General features: G+C 43.4%; 1 protein-coding gene across 1 annotated transcript in view; it reads right to left on the reverse strand.

The window, feature by feature from the left end:
- Nucleotides 1–17,424, reverse strand: part of LOC311113764 (complement C3-like) — a 73,709-nt gene that overhangs the window by 54,443 nt on the left and 1,842 nt on the right. Inside the window, exons 2-11 of the mRNA XM_084157074.1 lie at nt 16,472–16,667; nt 5,517–5,685; nt 4,877–4,947; nt 4,589–4,677; nt 4,417–4,499; nt 1,170–1,257; nt 901–1,003; nt 614–734; nt 404–519; nt 41–193 (exon numbers count right to left, since the gene is read on the reverse strand). Coding sequence (XP_084013200.1) covers nt 41–193; nt 404–519; nt 614–734; nt 901–1,003; nt 1,170–1,257; nt 4,417–4,499; nt 4,589–4,677; nt 4,877–4,947; nt 5,517–5,685; nt 16,472–16,667 — 1,189 coding nt within the window. The remainder of the gene's footprint in view (nt 1–40; nt 194–403; nt 520–613; nt 735–900; nt 1,004–1,169; nt 1,258–4,416; nt 4,500–4,588; nt 4,678–4,876; nt 4,948–5,516; nt 5,686–16,471; nt 16,668–17,424) is intronic.

Raw genomic sequence — 17,424 nt, forward strand, 5'->3', positions numbered from 1 at the left:
ATTGGATTGCGGCTTAGATACGTTTTGGTTTTGAACTTGCCATGATTGGCAGCTCAGCATTGCCCGCCTCCGTGTTAATGGTCATTTTGGCAATACCATTGTCATGGGTCTTCCCAAGCACTTTTTTGTCTTTGTATAAAGCCTCCACATCGATACCTTTGGCTGGAGTATCATCTGGATTGGTCACATACACCTAATGGTACAAATGGAAAGAGGTACAATTAGAGTAATTGGTGGGAAAGAAAATTCAAGCCAAATATACCATCCTACCCCTTGACCACAGTTACCTGGTTGGTTCTCTGGTTAAAAGAACTGGGCAACACTTTGGAATAGCATAGTAATTGAGTTAATGTAGAACACTGTGATGTTGTGAACTGTGAACTGTGAATGTTCTTAAACGTACCGAGATATCATACGGCATTCCTGGTTTGAAGTACGATGGGGTCTTCCTGAAGTGAATGCTATACGGTGACTTGACTATGTAGATTCCCTTTTTCTCTGCTTTTACCATCTCACTACCTGAATGATAAAACCTTCCCTGTTTTGAGACTGAACACAAACACACACTTCATAAGATGCAAAAGTATGCGCGTACCACAAACAGACTACTTACCTGTGTCTGTTAACACATTGACTGATATGTATAGGGATTTCTGCAAAAGGTTATTGATGTCTGGAAAAGTTTCTTTAATGTGCTGCATCTTCAGTACCGCGTTGCCCGCTCCTTCCTTAATCTGCATTCATAAGAAACAAAAGTAAAGATGTCCATCTGTCAGACTTCTTGTGTTATTCTAGCTATAGAGCTCATGAAATATAGACTACCCATGGTGAATGTTTGTGAATACCTGTATGTGTACCGAATCATACAAATAAACTCCCTCCCATATTACATGCACAAACCTCCACTCTCTGGAGAGAGCTAGGAAAACTCGTCCTGTCATCTCCTTGGACCACCCCGAACACCACAAAACCAACTCCTGTCACAGGCTCCCCAAACAGGTACCTTCAGACCAAAACCATACAGCCATATTACCACAGAGAATTCAGGGGGAGGGAAAAAGATAGAGGAGTACTGTAAATGAGATGACATGTTAAGTAGCAATTCTACCACTAGTTACCATGGAAATAACAACTATAAATATATTTTGATATTCTACAATGGCTCCAACCTGGCATCAATGGTGACCGTTAGCTCATCATCGTCAACGTAGAAGAAGGACTTGCTCACTGTCAATTTGACTTCAAAGCTGGGTAGAACTGATAAAGAAATGTGTGAGTAAGATATGACTAAAATGTCACACCCTCAGTTAAACTAATTATTAATGACTAATTATTACACCCTGAAACTGTGTGAAATGTGTGAGCGTAGGGCAAGTTAAGATTATGACATTGTGTTACTATTTAGCAATGCGAGTAGGAGTTAGACCAGACAACAAAGGACAAGGAGAACTGTCTACAGACAACTGAGAAACCAAGATAAAGAAATAGGGAGGAGAGAAACTGTTAGGCTTGGAAGAGAGTATGAAACATGTTTCAGAATATTGTGAGGACGGCGATAACTGAGGAATGCAGCCTGCCCGAGCAAGGAGTAGACTATGATAAGAACATGTGTGTGTGTGTGTATGTGTGTGTGTGTATGTGTGTGTGTGTATGTGTGTGTGTGTGTGTGTGTGTGTGTGTGTGTGTGTGTGTGTGTGTGTGTGTGTGTGTATGTGTGTGTGTGTGTGTGTGTGTGTGTGTGTGTGTGACCTGATGGTCAGGAGAGCAGAGGAAAATCACATGAGCTAAACCCAGGACAAGATGTGTACAGTGGAAAAATACAGCCCGCCTACAGCGGGGTGGGATTTTTCCTCTGACGTGTGCGTATAAAAGGATTGTACTACCATTTTGTAGGAGAGCGCTCTCATGAATAAATATGCTGACCATGAGCAGAATTGGGTCTTTGTTTAATTTATTTAAACTAACAGATTTACAACCTTTTGGGAATTATTCAAAGATTTAAGAAGTAGTTGACTTCAACCATTGAGATAACAAAATTCTCGACAGGTAGCTTAGTGGGTAAGAGCATTGTGCCAGTAACCGAAAGGTCGCTGGTTCTAATCCCTGAGCCGACTAGGTGAAAAATCTGTCGATGTGCCCTTAAGCAAGGCACTTAACCCTAATTGCTCCTGTAAGTCGCTCTGGATAAGAGCGTCTGCTAAATGACTAAAATGTAAATGTAACTAGATAGGAAGTTAGTTATTAATTAATATACTGAACATAAATATAGACGTAACATGTAAAGTGTTGGTCTCATGTTTCATGAGCTGAAATAAAATATCCTCAATATTTTCCAAAGGCACAAAATGCTTATTTCTCTCAAATGTTGTGCAATAATGTGTTTACATGCCTGTTAGTGAGCATTTCTCCTTTGCCAAGATAATCCATCCACCTGACAGGTGTGGCATATCAAGAAGCTTGTGCTGGGGACAATAAAAAGTCACTCTAAAATGTGCAGTTTTGTCAATCAACACAATGCCACAGATGTCTCAAGTTTTGAGGGAGCGTTGCACTGCAGGAATGTCCACCAGAGCTGTTGCCAGAGAATGTAATGTTCATTTCTCTACGTCATTTTAGAGAATTTGGCAGTACGCCCAACCGGCCTCACAACCGCAGACCACACGTAACCACACCAGCCCAAGACCTCCACATCCGGCTTCTTCACCTGCGGGATCGTCTGAGACCAGCCACCCAGACAGCTGATGAAATTGTGGGTTTGCTGAAGATTTTCTGCACAAACTGTCAGAAACCGTCTCAGGGAAAATCATCTGCGTGCTCGTCGTCCTCACCAGGGTCCTGACCTGGCTGCAGTTCGGCGTCGTAACCGACTTCAGTGGGCAAATGCTCCCCTTCGATGGCCAATGGCATGCTGGAGAAGTGTGCTCTTCACGGATGAATCCCAGTTTCAACTGTACCGGGTAGATGGCAGACCGCGTGTATTGCGTTTTGTGGGCGAGCGGTTTTATAGATGGCAATTTGAATGCACAGAGATACGGTGACGAGATCCTGAGGCCCATTGTCGTGCCATTCATCCGCCGCCATCACCTCATATTTCAGCATGATAATGCACGGCCCCATGTTGCAAGGATCTGTACACAATTCCTGGAAGCTGAAAATGTCCCAGTTCTTCCATCGCCTGCATACTCACCATACATGTCACCCATTGAGCATATTTGGGATGCTCCGGATCGATGTGTACGACAGCGTGTTCCAGTTCCCGCCAATATCCAGCACCTTCGCACAGCCATTGAAGAGGAGTGGGACAACACTCCACAGGCCACAATCAACAGCCTGATCAACTCTATGCGAAGGAGATGTGTCGCGCTGCAAATGTTGGTCACACCAGATACTAACTGGTTTTCTGATCCATGCCCCTACCTTTTATAAAATATATCTGTGACCAACAGATGCATTTCTGCATTCCCAGTCATGTGAAATCCATAGATGAGGGCCTAATGAATTTATTTCAATTGACTGATTTCCTTATATGAATTGTAACTCAGTAACATATTTGAAATTGTTGCGTGTTGCATTTATATATTTTTTCAGTTTATGTTTTATATATCAGCCCTATTTATTATTTACAAACACTGTACAAACACTCCAAGTCCTAGACTAGCGAAGCCTGTTCTTAAAGGGCAATTCCACCACTTTTCATCTCATTGAAAACGGTGCATTTCTATGTTTTATAGAAAAAATATATAAACTAAAATGTTCTACCCAATGACGTTGTCAGAGATTAAAACATTAAACAAAGAGTGATTTTCAAACATTATGAGATTTGCATTGACGTGAAAATACCCTCCCTCTGGCTAGAAACTCGTTGCAGGTTTAGAATATCACTGTTTTTCCTACTTTTAATCCTACCCTGTGATGTCACAGAGAAGCATTTTATTGGACCTTTCTTTTTTTTTACATTTACATTTTTAGTCATTTAGCAGACGCTCTTATCCAGAGCGACTTACAGTTAGTGATTACATTTATTTTTATTTTTATACTGGCCCCCCGTGGGAAGCGAACCCACAACCCTGGCGTTGCAAACGCCATGCTCTATCAACTGAGCTACATCCCTGCCGGCTATTCCCTCCCCTACCCTGGACGACGCTGGGCCAATTGTGCGCCGCCCATGAGTCTCCCGGTCGCGGCCGGCTGCGACAGAGCCTGGATTCGAACCAGGATCTCTAGTGGCACAGTTAGCACTGCGGTGCAGTGCCTTAGACCACTTTCTTCTTATCTTTTAAACCACAGATCATAGATACGTGCCATTTTCACATATGTAGACTGGTACAGTATGGTTCTGGAGATAATGAATATGAGGTTGAAAAGTGGCGGAATTGTCCTTTAATAAAAGGCCACCCAAACCAATACCCTTCTTACCATATTCTTTCACCTCAAAATCTGCAGTGAAGTTCTTATGTGGGGTATTCTTGAACTTGGCCACCACTTTCCAGTTTCCAAAGCTATATAAAGAGAGAATGAGAGCAGAAGAGTTCACAGGCAAACATTTTTCTGATATGTGTGTTAGGATGATTGAATAACAAAAACAAACCTGGTGATTTCTGGGACAGTGAAGTCTTTTGATATCATCCCATTATCTGGTTTGAAATCTTTCTGCTGTAAGGTGATTCCATCAGGGTTCTATAAATAAATAATATACATGAAATGTGAAAGACTAACATGGACGGATCACAGATAATGAATCTGTTACTACTCAGGACTGACAGTAGTAAACATGAGTGATGTCAGAAAAGACCTATTTTGTCAACCGGCCATATGCATCAACCACTACTAAGGAAGCATTGTCACTGCGGTTTCATTTTTTATGAGGACTACTTACCATAATTTCCACGTTGATGGAATCGGTTACAGGCTCTAGACCGGGGTTTAAGGTGAAGACTCTGTATTTAACTGAAACAATATTACTGAATTAATACACTAAGAATGTAGTTTAAGATGTTGGGTTTATATAGAGTAACATCGTTCTATCTGTGGATAAAGTAGAGAAACACGATTTTGACTCCGGGTCAAAATTCTACAAAGATCTGGCAAAAAAAGGACCATATGCATTTCAGGTAAAATAAATCCCCAATGTTCATCTCCCAGCTAGCTAGCCAAATGTCCATGAATGTTTCATGTGAGTGTCGACCTGACCCCAAAAGAATCAAATTGATTCACAGGGGCAGAGGCAGGGGCAGACTGCCCGTCTGGCATTTCGGGCAAATGCCAGATGGCCGGTCCATTTTTAGCCCAGTGGGCCTGTCTAACTAGGTTTTTTTTGTGCTAAATTATAATTATCTAGCTAATAATGGGGGCCCCAAGAAAAAAAACACGGGCCGTGTGGGAGCCCTCAAGTAAAAAAAAATGTCCGGTGTGTTAGAAATACCAGGGCCGATTTCTGGTCCCAGTCCGCCCCTGAGCAGAGGTGGTTGCTGAGTGATGCTAATTCAAAGGCTTTAGGTCAGTGGGCTCAGCCATACCTATACTTTCTGGCGTGTAAATGGTTTTGTCCGTTTGTACAAATATGTAGCCAGTTTGAAAGGAGACCAGGACTACTTTTTCAAGCTTTTGGCCTTGGAACTCAGCTTGCAGGTACACATACTGGCTCCCTGTGTAGTCCTCATCAAAGAAGTCAGGCCCCTTCAGGATCTGACAAGTTTGAGAAAACACAAGTGATGAGGATTTTTGGAGCGAAGTACACAACCACAGGTAAAATAGTGAAATTAATATCTTATATGAAGTATCCATACCCCTTGACTTATTCCACATTTTGTGTTACAGCCTGAATTAAAAATTGAATAAATATATATTTTTTCTCACCCATCTACACACAATATCCCATAATGACAAAGATGAAAACATGTTTGTAGAAATGTTTGCATATGTATTGAATACCATGAGTCAATACTTTGTAGAAGCACCTTTGGCAGCGATTACCCAGCTGTGAGTCTTTCTGGGTATGTCTCTAAGAGGTTTCCTGTTAGATTAATTTGGATTTTAAGAATAATGACTAAAGGATTTCACCCCAAATACAGTATAAATGTTAGAATTATCATGTAGTGTCAAACCACTAACAGAGGGGGCGGTACTAAACATTCAAGGGTGAAGGGGAAGGCGGAAACTGTTTAGAAAAGCCAAGGCGGAAACTGTTTAGAAAAGCCAACTAAAGGTGGGAGGAGTCAAGTTCAGGAAGTATAAAATCGTATGTTTGTGTTTTTGGCGCCAGAGCTCTCCATGAATAAATATACAGATAATACTTGTTGGTTGTGGACCTTGAATCATTGATGATTAAAACCAGAGCCTTACAACCTCTGGTAATGATTCAAGCTTAGGTTGAATTAGAGATAGAAATTCACATGACAGATTGGTCCTTTGAGCGGAGCTTAATACATCTTTATCGTTCTAAGGACACCGAAACCCGTGCACGGGCGGGTGATAGCATCCGTGAAAGAGTCCTGGCCTTCGACGTTAAGGTTATAAACAGGCCGGTGATTACTCTTTATGAACGATAAAGACGTTAACGAGTTTGAAAAAGCATTTAAATCCAAACTGCAAGGAAAAGGTCAGTCATTTTTATTCATGGATTTTGGTGAAATGATTTGAACTTGTATAAGAATAGGAATTCTTGGAAAGGGCAGACAGGTTACCAAAATCTCAAAGGAGGTAATAATTATTACGACTGGGGAGGGTCCGAAAATGACCCTAAGTAAATAGCTATTACAAAAATAAACTAGTCCGAAATGACATGGAGTGAAGGGTATTCACCAAGGTAAACTAGTTAATATTGTCATTGTGCGAGATGCAGTGTAACAGTATAAACAGGGAGATAATTATCATCGTGTGAGATAGATGAGTCGGGAGTAGCGTATACGACTGGGGATTTGCTAGAACTTTGCAAATAAGTTTAGCAAATGATTGTATAAGGTCGTATATGTGTGAAACTTAATCCATCGGGAGATGTGATAATTGTTTCAAGGAAGGAGGTAAAAATTAGGTCGCGTGAGAAAAAATGGTTATCGACCCCTTTCATGAAACCGGAGTTTTAAATAAAAAACTCTGGGTTAGGGGTTAAATAATTTTAAATGGTTAATTACAAAATCAGATCATACATTGGCTCAAGAGGCGCACTAAGATATTAGCTCCTACGAAAATAATTCGGGATTGAATTATTACAAAAAGGGGGGGGGATTTCTAGGTCCGAGAATTAACGGGGGATGAAAGATATATGTTAGGAAGAGATCGAAGAAATATGTTTTATGGATCCATTAGGGAGAAGAGGTATTCATTTATTGGGCATCTCGAAGTAAAAAAGTTAGAGAAGTTATATGATTAGGCAGATGCATGTGAGTTGAAAAAACAGCGAAAGGAGGGGCTAGAGACAGCGAGTGGTTTTTTTAAGCACGAAAGTGCTTTAACGGTAACAAAGGAATATTTAACCATCGTTACTGCAGGGGTAAAGAAAAGGAGGAGGACAGTCAATTTTTTCGTTCAACGGGTAAAATGTTTGAAAAAATGATTTGTGTCAATTAAGAATTCGCTAAAAACACCACAAAGCGATTATTTGAGAGGTACCTATAAAGTCCAACGATGCATATGTATGAACTTTCGCACTCAAACGTAGACGTACGTCATGAGTGAGAAAGTAGAGAATATTTACATTTGCATTTTTGGTCATTTGGCAGACGCTCTGGCCCGGAGCGACTTGCAGAACCAATAGAGGGTTGCATTGAACTATTATGTTGTGTTGGGCATTTGAATGGCATAAGGTGAAATATGTGTGTATGAGGGAATTCAACGGCTGGGATGAATGGTAACCGGATACTACTTAGTATTTGGTTGGTTAATGCTAAAGGGAAGATTTGGAGCGTGGTTGGGGGTTAAAAACACACTTATTCAATAGGGAATGGGTGGAGAGAGAGAGAGTTTTTACGTGTATTAAAAGTTGCATAAGATAGCTTTAGTAGTATTCTAGATAGGTCTATGAAAATATGTTACAAGTACGAATGACATTATGGAATATCATCCTTAAATGTATGCTTATCAACGATATCAAGTGTTTGTTTTATTGATTAGGGCCGAATCAGAGAGAACAGTTGAAGAAATTGGATGGCGAACTGAAGTAGCAATAGAGCTGTGAGGGTTGAGTTGAGGACAAGGAGAATGATTTGTGGCTCTGGTTGGCGGGAAAAAGGAGAGGCAGAGACAGACTTAGAGAGACAGAGGAAGTTAGAGAGGGAGAGAATAAAAGAAATAGAGAGAAGGAAACTGTTTAGGTTTGAAAAACAAGCAGGCTGAGAGACAGAGACAACAGTTTCTGGAGCTTGAAAAGCAGAGACTAACAGAGTAAGAAAAGGAACAGACGAGAGCAGAGTATTTAATGGCCACTAGGGGAAATAGCTGGTAGAGGTAGAACTCCAGAATAGAAGGGGAGAGAGATTTTACTAGAGGGGGTGAATCAAATAATTGATAATGGATCATTTGAAATGAGATCACATGTAGCAGATTTAGGTTAATCAATTAAATAATAATTAAATAATCATTGTATACTCTAAGAATTTTGAGTGGTTTTATGGATTAGTTATAAGGAATTAGATTGATACAAACATTATTGATGGGTTAGGACTGGGGATATCTGTATCATGTTTTGTGTGTACTACCATCTGTAGATTACGGATGGTAATTGAAGGTTAACAAAATGTATAACCAGGAGAAAGAGATTAGTTTATCTCATTGGAATATTGCTCAGGGCAAGGGGGAGCAGTAGTGAAGTTAGGCAGTATTTAGGTCATAAGAGGGAGCTACCAAATTAAGTTGAGCCTAACTATCTTTGATTGTTATTTTTCAATTGGGTTTTTCAAATAAAAAAAACACACCCAGCATGATGTTTATAAAGGGTTGTTATGTTGAATTTAGGGGATTTTCAACAGTTCATAGGTGGTGTTTACTATGCTGTAGGATGGAACGGTTTGTTGGGGGATATTTGAACCTAAATTAATGGAATAAGCTGCAGTAATCAGAGGAATGTACAATCTAAGGCGAGACAACTATTGCCTAGATCATTGATTTAGCAATAGGATCAGGTAGATAAGGACTAGAGAAAAAAAAATTAGATGAAGAATTATGAGCTTTTTGGTAAGGATAGACTGCTGTAAAGCTTGGGTACTCCATTATGTACTGCATACGGGTAAATTAAGTGATCTTATCTAGGGGAAGGCAATGGCAGCCCATGGTAAAATCATTTGGAACTCTGAGGAGGAAGAACAGTTTATGTTGTTGCTCTCTTCCCAAACAGTCTTAGCTTTTCATACATATATCAGGGATGTTACCCAAATGGTAGAGAGTAAAGAGGGATATGACATTGGTCGTGATTTAAAGATGAGGGTTTTTTTTTGGTGGGCTATTAGAGATAACTGGGTTAATCACGAACATAGAGGTTTTTATTCTTTGTTGCTAGGCAGAACACTTAGGTGACCTAAAAATGGACTTGTCATGTCCAACAATCAGTCTTCAGGTCAAGCCCGGGAGAGCCGGGGTAGAACAGAGGTTGAACTAAACATAAGTGTTTTTACAAGATAAGAGATTGTTTGATTGGATTACTAATTGATTCTGAACTGAATGAAAGTCGAATGTAGCCGCCATAAAGACAAAGGAAGTGGGAGGAGCAATAAAGAAGCAAAAGACAATCTTAAAAATGAAAGGCATGGCAATTGGTTGATAAATTACCTAAGGGAATGTTAGGTAGGTGGTAAATATTGACACATGAGAAGAACTATGTGTCAAGAGCGGGGAAGAGGCTAATTGTAGGATTAAATAATATACGAAGGAGAGGACAAAATACTTTTAAAAAAAACATTTTTTTAGATACAGTCTAAAAAGAGAATGCAGTCAGAAATTGTTAGATTAATCTGAACATGTATGAAGATAGTTTATTAACCACACCCGTATGTCAGAGGTTTTGTGCCCCACAGGTGAACTAAAGGAGAAGGTGACCCACTATCTAACCAGGTGACTGGTGAGCATCCAGTCACTAGAAGGAAAACTGGAAGCAGGCCTGTTGGGAAGGGCCCTATCAGGTTATGTTGGTCACCGCCTTGGCCATTAGAATAGCAGAGAGAGGAACCTGGGTCCATGTTACCCACTGCAAGAAGGTAAGACTACATACAAGCACCACTTAGCACACGCAGAGTTGAAGAGCAGAACTGGGCCACAGGGTCCGGGGGTCACCTCTGTCAACGAAGATCTCCTACCCAGACCTATCATCACTGTAGTGTGTTCCTAGGGTGTGAGTATGGGGTGGTACCGAGCAGAAGGACTCAAGACAGGAGAGGGTTGGCGGTTTTTGGGAATATGGGTGACCCTGAGCTGCATCATAGTCTCGACAATAGTCGTGGTATGTCAAGATCCACCACCACCTCGCACCAATTACGCTATGGCCTTACCATTATTAAGAAATAAAAGGGAAGCGACCCGACATACTGACCGTCAAGGGCGAGTGATCTACAAAATAGGAGTCAGAGAAGGGTGGGGAGTAAGATTCAACTTACTGGGCTTGCGCGGACAAATACGGATGGGATACTTGTCTAAGATTACATTTGATGGAGTCAAAAGATATGGAAAGCACAGGTACTGTCATTAATCCACTAACAGCAATAGACCGAGTAGATCAGTCAAGGGATGACGGAGTCAATTCGACTAACCCGTCCACTATGAAAGATTTTCTCCTCCAAGAATGGAACCAAGGGGAAGTGGAGGGGGTCCCTGATGAGAATCTCTGGTTAAAGTGGATGAAATACACCGCTAGGGCCTTGGGGGAGACCAATTGTTATGCATGCTCCATTGGGCGACCGACAATGTTGACCGCCCCAATGCCAAAGGCAATGTTTCCCTGTGTATTAGACCTGGGGTCCAATCAAAAAGAGCCAAATTGCACAGGGATTGGGCTGGCAAAATTGACATACTGGGCCAGCCCACCTAGATTCACTTTAACTCCTGGCGAATACCAGTTTTACATACATAGAAATGGCACCCGTAACTTGGGTGATTTTGATGGCTGTAAGGAGATAATTAATGTGACTGATTTAGATAAGGAAGGGAGGAAAAAAATTAGGAGCCTAACCATCCCTCTGACTGATGTGTGGTGGGCATGCACTAACAAAGGGAGCATTCGGCAGACATTACCAGAAGGATGGGTGGGTACTTGTGCACCAGTATTGTTGGTCCAACCTGTAAGAATTAGTCATCAATGACCAGTGAAAGGAAGAATAATCAGGAGGAGGAGAAATATAGGTCAGGAAGGAAATAGCCAAATTTGGATAGATGGTATAGGCATCCCCAGGGGTGTTCCAGACGAATACAAAGCTATGAATCAAATATGGGAGAGTTTTACTACAACATTTTTCTGGTGGGTGACAATAAAAAAAATATATATGGATTGGATAAATTATATCTATTACAACCAACAACGATTTATTGACCAGACTAGAGATGCAGTAAAGGGGATCTCTGAGCGATTATCCGCCATCCCGCTCATAACTTAGTAGAGGTTGGTTCTAGATCAGGCAGAAAGGGCCGGTGTCTATAGAAAGATAAGCCATTGTTGCACATTTATCCCTAACAACACCACACTGGATGGGACAGTCACCAGAGCTCTTACAGAATTAACTGCACTAAGTGAAGGATGAACTGAACTCAGAAGTTAGTACATTGTGGATAGGGTGGTTTGATGAAATATTTGGTAAATGGAAAACCCTAACAGCCACCATCTTAGGAGCGGTCAGTGTTTGTATGGGTATTCTTGTATTATGTGGTTGTTGTCTTGTTCCCTGTGTCCGAGGATTGGTGAGTCAGGCGTTGGTGAAATGCAGTATCTAAACAATGATGAGAGATGGACTGACTCCGGACTCTGACCAGGGGAATGTGAAAAACGATCCTCCAGGCTTGGTGGATGACGAGGATTTGGACCCTGAAAGACCGCAATTGGATGAAATGTTTATTAGTTCTGATGTGATCTCTGAGATTAATCATGCTTGTAAAATACATTTATCCTGAATGTGGGAATATTTTGTCAAAGGGGTGGATTGTTAGATTAATTTGGATTTTAAGAATAATGATGATCATTGCTAGACAACCATTTTCAGGTCTTGCCATAGATTTTCAAGTAGATTTAAGTCAACACTGTAACTTGGCACTCAGGAACATTCTCTTTCTTCTTGGTAAGCAACTCCAGTGTATTGTTGGCCTTATATTTTAGGTTACTGTCCTGCTGAAAGGTGAATTAATCTCCCAGTGTCTGGTGGAAAGCAGACTGAACCAGGTTTTCCTCTAGGATTTTGCTGTGCTTAGCTCTAGTTTCCTTTTTATCCTGAAAAACTAACCAGTCTTTAACGATTACAAGCATACCCATAACATGATTCAGACAACACTATGCTTGAAAATATGGAGAGTGGTACTCAGCAATGTGTTGTATTGGATTTGCCCCAAACATAACACTTTGTATTCAGGACAAAAAGTTTTACTTTAGTGCCTTGTTGCAAAAAGGATGCATGTTTTGGAATATTTGTATTCTCTACAGGTTCCTTCTTTTCACTCTGTTAATTAGGTTGGTATTGTGGAATAACTAGAATGTTGTTGATCCATCCTCAGTTTTCTCCTATCACAGCCATTAAACTCTGTAACTGTTTTAAAGTCACTATTGGCCTCATGGTGAAATCACTGAGCGGTTTCATTTTAGTCATTTTAGCAGACGATCTTATCCAGAGCGACTTACAGTTAGTGAGTGCATAAATGTTCATACAGTTTCCTTCCTCTTCGGCAACTGAGTTAGAAAGGATGCCTTTATCTTTGTAGAGACTGGGTGTATTGATACACCATCCAAAGTGTAATTAATAACTTCACCATGCTCAAAGGGATATTCAATGTCTGCTTTTTTTATTCTCACCTATCTACCAATAGGTGCCCTTTGCGAGGATTTGGAAAACCTTCTTGGTCTTTCTGGTTGAATCTGTGTTTGAAATTCATTGCTTGACTGAGGGACCTTACAGATAATTGTATGTGTGGGGTAGAGAGATGAGGTAGTCATTCAAAAAATATTTGATTGCTGTCACACCCTGATCGGTCTTGTGCTTGTCTCCACCATTTGTCCCCATTATCCCCTGTGTATTTATACCAGTGTTTTCTGTTTGTCTGTTGCCAGTTCGTCTTGTCTCGTCAAGCTTACCCACATTTTCCCCGTACTCCTGTTGTGCTCTAGTCCCTGTTTTCCAGTTTTTCCCGGTTTTGACCATTCTGCCTGCCCTGACCCTGAGCCTGCCTGCCGTTCTGTACCTTGTGACGCTGTTCTAGATTACCAACCTCTGACCGCCCCGACCCTGAGCCTGCCTGCCGTTTCTGTACCTTTCAGACTGCTCTGGATTACTGACCTCTGCCTGCCTTTGACCTGTCATTTGCCTGCCCCCTGTTTTTGTAAATAAACGTTTTGCTATTTCAAACTGTCTGCATCTGGGTTTTATCCTGAGCCATGACGGACCCAGCAGACTCGGACCAGCTCCGCAATGCCGTCTCCTCCCAAGGAGCCACCATTGGGAGGCACGAGGAGTTGCTGCGTGGTCTTATGGAGGGTTTCCAGACCTTGGCCAAATGCCATGACCGCGCGTTGAATAAATTGCTGGAGCAATTCCGCAGGTTCTCTGTTAGGCAGCCTACGACGACGGTAACTTCCCAGCCCCTCAGTAACCTGGCTGTCAACAGCGCGTCGCTCTCGGCCATCCCGGCTTCCCGAGAACCCCGCTTACCTCCACCGGAACGCTTCGCTGGAGAGTCGGGAACCTGTCGGGCATTTCTCGCTCAGTGTTCCCTCATCTTTGAGCTGCAGCCCTCCTCCTTCCCCTCGGACCGCTCCGGGAGGGCTCTCACCTGGGCTACGGCAGTGTGGGAACAACAGTCTGCCATGTGCTTCAGTCTGGAGGAGTTTGTGGATGAGGTGAAGAAGGTTTTCGATTCTCCATTGTTCGGGAGAGAGGCTGCCCGGAAGTTACTCCAGCTTCGGCAAGACTCCCGCAGTGTGGCAGACTATGCAGTGGATTTCCGCACGTTGGCAGCTGAGAGTGCATGGAACCCGGAATCGCTGTTCGACATGTTCCTGCACGGGTTATCGGAGGAAGTTAAGGACGAGCTAGCAGCCCGGGAACTACCTACGGATCTCGACTCGCTTATTGCGTTGACTATCTGGATCGATGGGCGGCTGCGGGAACGTAGAAAGGAGAGGAGATCCGATTCCACTTGCCCACCCAAGGATTCCACCTCGCCTTTGAGGCATCCCGGAAGTCCCCGACGTCTCCGTCTCTGAGAGAATCTGAGGCTACCCGAGTTTCCCCGAGAGTTTCCGAAGTCTGCCTCTTCCCGAGCCGATGCAACTAGGCAGAGCTAGGTTGTCTCCAGCTGAACGTTTGGCGCCCTGTAGACAGGGTCACCCACAATACCACTCCCATCAACCTACGAGTGTCAGGGAACCACAGCAAGGCTATCCAATTCCTGTATACCAGGTTCCCATGGTATTGGGATTGTCTTGGCTCCAGCGACACAATCCCCTCATCAACTGGACTGCTGGTGCCATCATGGAATGGAGCCCGTTCTGCCACGCCCATTGCCTGAAGTCGGCTTAGCCTGCCCCGGGACATCTTCTTGTGGGCTCGCCATTCCCGCAGAATACCAGGACCTCCGGGAGGTTTTTAGTAAGGTCCGGGTCACTTCGTTTCCTCCGCACCGACCCTATGACTGTGGGATCGATCTTCTCCCGGGCACCACACCACCCCGGGGACGACTGTATTCACTGTCGGGTCCGGAGACCAAGGCTATGGAGACCTATATCGAGGACTCCCTGGTTGCAGGGTGTATCCGGCCTTCTGCCTCCCCCGCCGGCGCAGGGTTCTTCTTTGTGGAGAAGAAGGACAAAACCCTGTGCCCCTGCATCGACTACCGGGGCCTCAATGACATCACGGTTAAGACCAGCTACCCGCTACCACTCATCGCCTCGGCCTTCGAGCCGCTCCAGGGGGCCCCCGTTTTCTCCAAGTTGGACCTGCGGAACGCCTACCACCTGGTGCGGATACGGGAAGGGGACGAGTGGAAGTCTGCCTTCAACACGGCCAGCGTTCACTACGAATATCTGGTCATGCCATTTGGTCTTACCAACGCTCCAGCTGTGTTCCAGGCCCTGGTTAATGACGTTCTCCGCGACATGTTGAACCGGTTTGTCTTCGTCTACCTCAACGACATCCTTGTTTTCTCCCACTCAGCCCAAGAACACGTGCTCCATGTCTGACAGGTCCTCCAGCGCCTCCTGGAGAACCAGCTTTTCGTGAAAGTGGAAAAATGCAAATTCCATTGCTCCACCATCCCCTTCCTTGGTTACATCATCGCAGCAGGGAATGTACAGATGGATCCCGGAAAGGTGAGAACGGTGGTGGATTGGCCACAACCTACGTCCAGAGTGCAGCTGCAACGCTTCCTGGGATTTGCCAATTTTTATTGCCGCTTTATCCGGGGTTATAGCACCCTGGCTTCTCCCTTGTCTGCACTCACTTCTCCCAAGGTTCCGTACACGTGGTCCTCAGCTGCGGACCGGGCGTTCCGGGACCTCAAACAACGCTTCACCACAGCTCCCATATTAGTTCATCCGGACCCGTCTCGTCGGTTCGTGGTGGAGGCCAACGCTTTGGATGTCGGAGTAGGGGCTGTCCTGTACCAGAATTCTGCCCTGGACCTCAAACTGCATCCCTGCGCCTTCTTCTCCCATCATCTTAACGCCACGGAGAGGAATTACGATGTGGGAATCGTGAGCTTCTCACGGTGAAGATGCCGTTGGAGGAGTGGAGGCACTGGTTCGAGGGGGCGGAACATCCGTTCATTGTGTGGACGGGTCATAAGAACCTGGAATATCTCCGCACCGCCAAGCGTCTCAATTCCAGGCAAGCTAGGTGCGCCCTGCTTTTCACCCGGTTTAACTTCTCCCTCTCCTACCGCCCGGGTTCCAAGAATATCAAACCGGATGCGCTCTCACGGCGCTATAGCCCCGCGGCTACATCCCACTTTTCATGTTTCTAGGATTAAACCTATGTCTCACTGCCCTGTTTCTATTTTTACTCCTGAACTTATTTGTATTTGCCATAACAAAGCCATAACAAAGGGGTTGAATACATATTGACTCAAGACATTTCAGCTTTTACATTTTTAATTAATTTGTAAACATTTCAAAAAATATAATTCCACTTTGACATTATGGGGTATTGTGTGAAAGCCAGTGACATAAAATGTAAATGTAATCCATTTTAAATTCAGTCTGTAACACAATACAATTTTGAAAAAGTCAAGGGTTGTGAATACTTTCTGAATCCACTGTACATTTAATTTATGTGAGGAAATATGTATAAAGACTTACTTGAATGTCCTGAAGTGCCTGGTATTTGTTCACTGAATTCAGGGACACACTTGTGGATGCGAGCACTTTATTTTGCGCAGGGAAGTTCTTCACAGTGATTTCGACATTGAAGTCAGATCCTGAATAATCTTGAGCTTCAACAAAGACCCTCTCCATGCTACCCACCCGTAGCGGGTTAGGAGCAGACATGACATACCTGCAGTGGTGAAGAGAGGAGAAAGGAAGATGAAAAATATCGAGGGTGGAAGATTGATTTGTTCTTGACTACGGTCGGAATTTAATTCAAGGCACGTCATAGCAGAGCACACTATAACATTTACATCATTTAGCAGACACCCTTATCCAGAGCAACTTACAGTTAGTGAGTGCATACATAATTTTTTCCATTTTTTTATACTGTCACCCTGTGGGAATCGAACCCACAACCCTGGTGTTGCAAACACCATGCTCTACCAACTGAGCTACATCCCTGCCGGCCATTCACTCCCCTACTCTGGACGACGCTGGGCCAATTGTGCGCCGGGCCAGTCACAGCCGGCTACGACAAAGCCTGGATTCGAACCAGGATCTCTAGTAGCACAGCTAGCACAATGCAGTGCCTTAGACCACTGCGCCACTCAGGAGCCGATAAAGATAATTTACAGTTGAGCTGAAATGCACAGCGTTTACCATGAATGTGATCTCTGTGAATTTTGGGGAAAGTGCCTTTAAAAGGCATATTGTTGGCTGTATAGTGCACCACACTATAACACACCTTGCACTGAATCACGGCCTAGACCTTTTTGTTATGGAATGACTGACCAATGCATCTGTCTGCATCTGTGTTTATTGGGCATCTGTCTGCAGAAACATGCTGTGTTTGGAGCAGCATAATAATCATTTTTTAGTTCCCATTTCCCACGCCATTCATAAAGTATAGCAACATTTAGTAAACTGCAGAGAACATCATTGTG

This window comes from Coregonus lavaretus, assembly GCF_964263955.1.
Source record: "Coregonus lavaretus genome assembly, chromosome: 40".
NCBI lineage: Eukaryota > Metazoa > Chordata > Actinopteri > Salmoniformes > Salmonidae > Coregonus > Coregonus lavaretus.